Here is a 7247-nt window from a genome sequence, read left to right on the forward strand (position 1 = left end):
ATATATATATATATTTGTATATATATATATATCCCATTTTCTCGAGAAGCAGTCACCAGTACAGACCACTCGACGGTATAACGTACCACTGCGACCACACTGATCCCGGCACTGAGACTTTCCTTCGTTCTCTCTCTCGTCACGATTACACCATACCTAATTCTATCACTATCTACTTATACATCATTACGGATTCGCATTCAGGTACAAACTCGCTGTCCCTCGATGCCCATAACTACATTACACTACATCCACACCTTACTATTCAAAGAGCATATTCTATATCTTAAGCGTTCGACAAAACTCCTTCGTCAAACGACTGCCTCCCAAAGCTCATGAATACATCATCGTCATCCGCATCCTCCATGGTAGCATAGCTCATCGAGGGATCGTTGTAGCTCCACAATCCAGGTCTTGAGAACCTTGGACTCAAGCTGCTCAGATCATACTCTACAGGCAAGGATTCAACATCAAGCGCAAGCTCAAAGTCCATCACATCGTCTTCCAGGCCAGCGCCTGAGTCAATACTATTACTCTCTTCACATATTAAAAGCGTATTTGTGTGTAGGTCTAATAGATTGTTACTTTCGCTGCGGCAAGGCTTTGGACTGGGTGGGGGGGTGTACAGATCCTCAAGGATATCAGCAGGCAGATGCAATTGCACTTGCACATCCATGGCAGTCCTGTATTCCACATTGATACCAGACTTCTCAACACCAGAGTTGCCGCAGTTAGCAGCAGCATCCAGTCCAGATGCTACAAGCATCCCAGCCCTACGCCTGGCGGCATGAGGAAGCTCCTGACTACCAAACACTGAGCGTGCAGGGGTTCCTAACCTGACCTCCACCACATCAGGCTCAAACAACAGCTTACACTTAGTTAAACTAGTATTCTCTTCAGGTATTTTATTCACGTACCATCGCAACGGAACCATTGTACCCTTACGTTGCCTAAATATCGATCTGCGAGGAAAGTATGTGTGCTCGAGATCACACGTGTTGGTGATTGAGTCCACCGAAGTAGCCGGGGGGTTGGCAGTCATCGGGTCCAGCAGCATGTAGTTTGCCCTCCCATATTCGGTAGCTAACATCGTAGGCAAAATATGGGAATTGAACAGTATGTAGTTATGTATGTGGTTGTGATAAATTAGCTTTCAATCAATGTGAGTGAAGCACGCCTGGGGCTAACAAAAGGATTGGCCTGTGTACCAACTACCACCGGTTCACGGCTGATCCAGGTGTTTGTACTCCAGTGCGACACTGACGTGATCTCTGACGATCCCGTAGAACTTCATTTAAAACTCCACTGTCCACACCTGCTCCACAGTCCACGCCAGTGATGATGCCACTCCAATAAACGTTTTCTTTATATACTCCACAGTTCATCCCACCCCCAATAAACGTTTTTATACACTTCCTCTCTAGTCCAAGCAACTCTCAATAAACGTTTTTTTTTGCACTCCATAGTTTCTGCCACAACCAATAGACGTTTTTTTATAAACTCCAGTCCTGACTCCCAATATAATAAACGGTTTATGGTCATGGCGCTGCTCGCATTTTATTTATTTTTCTCGTAAAAATAATTGGTTTTTCCACAGCCTTGTGCCTACTTATCAAGAAGAAGGCAATAGTTTTTTCTCTGTCAAATGCCAATTTTAGATTGCTCTCTGTATTAGTCATTTCTACATATGACGTAGTAGATTTATTTTCAAAAACAAAACTAAAATCGATTACAACACATTCGTAATATGCTATTCATCGCACTTTGTGACAGTCCACCACTTGACACATCTCTAAAATATCTCTCTCTAGCAACTATTAAATAAAATTGGATGCACCATTAGTATCTTATAATAGGATTCCTTTATTGGAAAGTCCCCTTCTTCGACGTAGCCTTCTAAATGAGCCTGGAAGGTGAATTGAATACATAAATATATCACTCCTTCATACGATTCAACGTACACTAAAACTGTCTCAGTTGCAAATTGTGTACTAGCAAGCAAGCACAATGCGTATCGATTGGATTTACAATGCCTTTCTCGGGCTTACAAGTTGGCTAGGCGAGCAAGTCCCTCTATCCAGCGGAAGGGAACCACAACCACTTGTCCCACTCGCCTTAGGCAATTACACAATGCCAATCACGCACAATGGCGGGAAAGGTCTCCAGAAGATGTTCGATTCAGGCATGATGCACGAGTTTGGATTCAACCAGCGTGAAGCTGCAGAGGTGAGGATATATCGGAAATTAATATTGGTGATGTGCTCGTTGTGTAATATACAGAGTTTATGAGTTTGTATATATATATATATATATATATATATATATATATATATATATATATATATATATATGTTTAAAACGAGCTCGTATATATATATTATATGAGTTAGTTTATGATGGTAGCACGCATTTCATCTCTGAGATTTCAAGGTTTCATATAGCAATTACACAGGTGGCATCTAGTGGATTCTGATACATGGGTCTAATGTAATGAGGCATGGCTACTGACGATATTGGGTGTTTCTCTCATACTATGTGCTGTATGTGTACATAGGCAGTCATAAGTCATTATAGCGATATGTGTACTTTTACTGTTTAACTCTTGGCCTTTATCCGTGCCAACATTTCGGTCGGTATGTATACGAAAAAGTCATGCCGGGATAAAGTTTTATGCTCAACACCACGAATAAATTAGGATGAGTAGTATTTCCCTCATCTTGTTCGCACTTATCATATTACAGACGCAAATCAAATTTGAAATACTGGACGTAATCTTTCCCTTTTTGGTTGTGTATTTACCTATCATGTCTGCTTTATCACCTTAGGCTTTCAGAAATGCAATCAAAGCTGATCCGACCCATTGTGCCATGTGCTATTTTGGCCTGGCCTATTCCCATGGTGCGTACCTAAATAAACCCCACATGTCTGATGACGATATAGATATCGCAAGCGATTCTATTGGAAAAGCAATGCGAATCATCACAGCTAATCCTGAGGATTTCACAGAGCTGGAGTATGGGCTGATCGGGGCGATGAATGTTCGTTTTCAGCTGCCACGCCTGCGCATCAATCAGACTGCCACATTCGTAGCCTATGCAGAAGCCCTAGAGGCTCTGGCAGCAAAGGTGGGGGACAATGGATCGGGTGGGTGGGATGTGCTTGCCCTGTTGGCGGAGAGCTATATGACGCTCGAGTCGACACATTATTACACTGTAGAGACCATGGACGATACCAACGTCACAGCTCGGTTATTCAACCCGTATTCCCGCAAAGCCAACACAATACTCGTGGGAATGCTGGGTCCGGGCGCCGATCAGTCGCGCACACACTACACACTACATCCACTCGCATTGCATTTGTATCTACATCTGACCGAACCCGGTGTGCCTGGTCATGGGGGTCCGGGAGCTGGTCTAGGCGAGCATGCAGCGGATGTTCTCTCAAGTCTTAATCTCACTGGCTCGGGGCACCTGGAGCACATGCCTGGCCATCTATACCTGCGCACGGGTCGATACGCCGATGCTGTAAGTGCGAATATCAAGGCGAACGAGGCTGATCAGCTGTATATGGACAGGGGTATGAGTGCTTATTTTCCCTGCCACAATATATATCTGGGTGTGTATTCGGCCAACATGGCTGGTATGCGTTCTGATGCACTGCACGGTGCAGGCTTGATGCGAAGTATCTACGCGAAGGACCCGAACAGGAAGGACTATCCGAACACCCAGGAGGGCTGGAATGCTGCGTTGACCACATACGTACGGTTTGGAGACTGGCAGCTGGTGTTGGATGATAAGATGAGCGTGCCAGATATGGAACCTCCTCCATTGTTTGCACACGCTGTCAGGTACTACAGCAGGGGACTGGCGCATCTACATGTGATTGTGGCGGGAGATGTAGATGAGGGTCTGACTCTGGCCGAACACGAGCTGGCCAAGTTGCAGCGCGTTCGTTTAGATATTGGGGATAGCAGGCTTGCCCCCTTGGTGAAAGTAGCGGAACAGGTATTAGAAGCTGCCATCTTGCTGAAGATACATGCTACCATGCAGTCGCCTGATTCGGGTCCAATCACGTACAGCTCCGGGCTGGGACGTATGATGGCGGATAATGCGAACGGAGTGACCGAGAACACGCAGACACGTGCTACACGGCTGTTGAAAAAGGCGAGTGACGCGCAGAACTCTTGGTACTATATTGAGCCGCCAGAGTGGCACATGCCTGTACTACAGTGCTACGGCAAGGCTTTGTTGGATGCGGGTCTATACGAAGATGCTGTGGAGGTGTATAACCACGATCTGCGCGTGTATCCCAACAACGGATATAGTTTAACTGGACTACTACAGGCCTCGCAGGGGCTGGGAGCAGATGTCTCGGACATTCGTGCTCGTTTAGCACACAGTTGGAAAGATGCCGATGTTCCTTTACCTATGTCGAGTTGTTCTATTCTAGAGTTCTACTAAGTTGAGACCAGATAGTGTTGGTATGGGTCAAACATTGTATTGTTTACCCTGGCAGTGCCCATCGACTGACTGTCGACCATCCGATAGGCCTGTATCTGTGCTGCTTGCATTGCTGCTTCTACCTGTGCTATAGGCATTTCTGCTTATACTTGTGCTGTAGGCGTCTCGCTCTTCACTGAGGAGGTTTCTGTTATGGCTCAGTCTGTACTATTCTGCTTAAGCGATGAGGGTTTAATACCGAATTTGATATCGGTGTGGTACTTAAAGTCACCGATCGATACCAAATCACTGCATCTTACTGAGCAAAGGTCATTACGTACGACTAATAACGGTGACCTGTTGAATGTCGCGCACTTGGCAGCCCCGCCAGAGATTTATTTTGCTAGTGCGCTGGTATATCTTGGCTCTCACCTGGCGTATATTACTTTTGAAGTTTGTGTGAAATATTGTCACACCTCCTATGACAGCAGACATGGCCTGTGTTTTGTAGCACCTGGACTGGACAGTAAATTTCAGGTATTTTGATTTACATGCGATTACATTTTAGCGAGGCATTGTGAAACTCCGGCGTTTCACAAGTCTCCATTTACTATAAAATATCGAACACGCCCATGTCAATGGGCAACATATTTTTCATAAAAATACAATAAATGGCAAGAAAGAATTTGCTTTATCATAGCACAGAGTTCTGAAAGAAACACTGTTCATAGCTTCATAGCCTTCTGAATAATAATTCATTTAGGCTGTGATAGCCTCTCCTAACCTAAGTCCTATAGTGTCAATTTGTAATTTTTAATCCATGTTTTATTTTTCTCTACAGAATTTTAGGAGTGTTCTCACTATTTTATGAGAGGAATGAGGCGAATATCAGGGGATGCTTACTATGCTCTTCATATTTACCTTTATTACTCAAAAGTCTAAACCCTAAAAATAGAAATAGCTGTCATCACTCCAAAAAGCCTACACTCGGAAATGTAAAAAAGAAGTAAGTGGTGTAATACACCACTACTCGGAGAGAGTGCAGAGCTATTGTATATAGCGCTTCTGTATATGTTGTATGGCATATAATGCGGCAGTATCCAAGTGTGGACTGAGAGCGATGTGTTTAGTCACCGGGTATAACCTACCTAGCCACTGCAAGTGCGAGTATATGCACCTTACACCATAGACGTCAACACCGGAACGGTATATATGTTGGGCAGTAAGGTAGCTTTGTATATATGTACTTCATATAGAATCGTAAATTAAGACATACCTATTCATAAGTCATACACCAGAGGCAAAACTTTGCTAGAATTTGTCAGCGCGATCTTTGCCTGCTCACCTACATTCTTAACTAAATCTCAGTCATATTAACAGATGTACAAGTTGTGGTAGTGGTTCAATTCACCATCACTATGTCACAGTCCGACGATGACTGGCTCGAGTTCACAGTACCGCCTACGTCACCCCCGAGATCAACAGGAAGCTCCTCGTTCCCATCTCGAAGGAACACCATTACAGATCAGGATTTCGACTTCTCTTCGAGAAGACCCTCTCTCAGCACTGTGATCCATAAGGCTGTTACATCGCTTGCAACAGAGACCACACCCTCGCCCGTCACCAAGCGCGCGCGGGCTGTGAATACATTGGAGGATGAGATTCATAACATTGGTGACAGTGGAATGATTGCTATTGGGAGTAACTCTACCCGTACGTATCCTCATAGACGTAGAGATAAAGATGGAGCTAGGGCTCGTAGTAAATCGAGGGATTTAGACCCTCCTGAGACGCCTCATTCGTATTCAGACTTGACTGCGGATACGAATGCGATAACATCGCTGACATCAGTACACTCACCCAAACTTAGTGTCATAGCACCGGAGGAAGTGGACCTTCAGAATATCCAACAGGTTGCCCAGCGAACACGCGGCAGAAACCAAAAGAGCCTGTCGACGGACACGAGCAGAGACAGCAGTAGATCAGCGTCCGCATCACGTGCTCACTCTAATAGTGCATCACGAAACCGCTCTAATAGCACATCACGAGCACACTCCAATAGTCCATCACCACACAGCAACAGCCGTACATCACCACACAGCAATAGCCGTTCATCACCACACAGCAATAGCCGTGCGAATGACAACAATGAAAGTGCCGTAGGCACGGGCAGTCGTCTGAGGAGTGCGACTGCGTATAGTAAACCGCTTAGTAGACCGCCCTCGGTGAATACAGTACCTTCAAAGACGAGTTCGATGCAAAGTCCCCGGGGAAAGGCGAATAAGCAAGATTCGGGCGCATCTCAGAATCAAAGTCCGAATATGTTCTCATTTCCACTCAGCAAGGGGAGTACAGCTGCTGTTGTGCAGGTAAGAATTGTATACTTCATCTCCCTGTGTAGCATAGCTTCCGAGTGTTGTCACTACCAATAACTTTAGACACGAGCAATGTGTGGTTTCAATAAGGAGTCGTGCACACGCGTATAATAAAAATATGGCTCAAATAAATCACATTTTGTTCTGATATTCCATAGGATACTATATATAAATATATTTAGCTAGTCTCCATGTAAGATATCCGTACACAATTATGTGTAAAGTGGAACTCTTTATATATATATATATATATATGGATGTATGGGTGTATGCATATTTAAATGTATATACGGATATACGTATGTATATATATATATATACCTTATATATATATATATATATATGTATATATATATATATATATATATATATATATATATATATATATATATATATATATATATATATATATATATATATATATTATATATAT

At 43.8% G+C, this 7247-nt stretch overlaps 3 protein-coding genes across 3 annotated transcripts in view; 2 read left to right on the forward strand and 1 right to left on the reverse strand.

Moving 5' to 3' along the window:
- SARC_02608 (hypothetical protein) lies at positions 1–1306 on the reverse strand. Its single transcript, XM_014303616.1, has one exon. The coding sequence runs from the start codon at positions 1088–1090 to the stop codon at positions 287–289; it is 804 nt and encodes a 267-aa protein (XP_014159091.1). The 5' UTR covers positions 1091–1306; the 3' UTR covers positions 1–286.
- Positions 1307–1861: 555 nt separating this feature from the next.
- SARC_02609 (hypothetical protein) lies at positions 1862–5144 on the forward strand. Its single transcript, XM_014303617.1, has 2 exons — positions 1862–2226; positions 2826–5144. The coding sequence occupies exons 1-2, from the start codon at positions 2008–2010 to the stop codon at positions 4458–4460; spliced, it is 1854 nt and encodes a 617-aa protein (XP_014159092.1). The 5' UTR covers positions 1862–2007; the 3' UTR covers positions 4461–5144.
- A 554-nt stretch (positions 5145–5698) lies between these two features.
- The window catches only part of SARC_02610 (hypothetical protein), a gene marked incomplete at its 3' end in the record, with an annotated part of 5808 nt that continues 4259 nt past the window's right edge, over positions 5699–7247 (forward strand). The window contains exon 1 of the mRNA XM_014303618.1: positions 5699–6808. Coding sequence (XP_014159093.1) covers positions 5858–6808 — 951 coding nt within the window. The 5' untranslated portion in view covers positions 5699–5857. The remainder of the gene's footprint in view (positions 6809–7247) is intronic.

The sequence above is a fragment of the Sphaeroforma arctica genome (assembly GCF_001186125.1).
Source record: "Sphaeroforma arctica JP610 unplaced genomic scaffold supercont1.119, whole genome shotgun sequence".
Lineage (NCBI taxonomy): Eukaryota > Ichthyosporea > Ichthyophonida > Sphaeroforma > Sphaeroforma arctica.

What these genes read in the sequence shown, in the direction of transcription:
- SARC_02608 (XM_014303616.1), bottom strand. Translation starts at nt 1,090, where the DNA reads ATGTTAGCTACCGAATATGGGAGGGCAAACTACATGCTGCTGGACCCG.
- SARC_02609 (XM_014303617.1), top strand. Translation starts at nt 2,008, where the DNA reads ATGCGTATCGATTGGATTTACAATGCCTTTCTCGGGCTTACAAGTTGG. An exon ending in ACCAGCGTGAAGCTGCAGAG is followed by an intron (nt 2,227 to 2,825) that starts GTGAGGATATAT and finishes TTATCACCTTAG; the next exon opens with GCTTTCAGAAATGCAATCAA.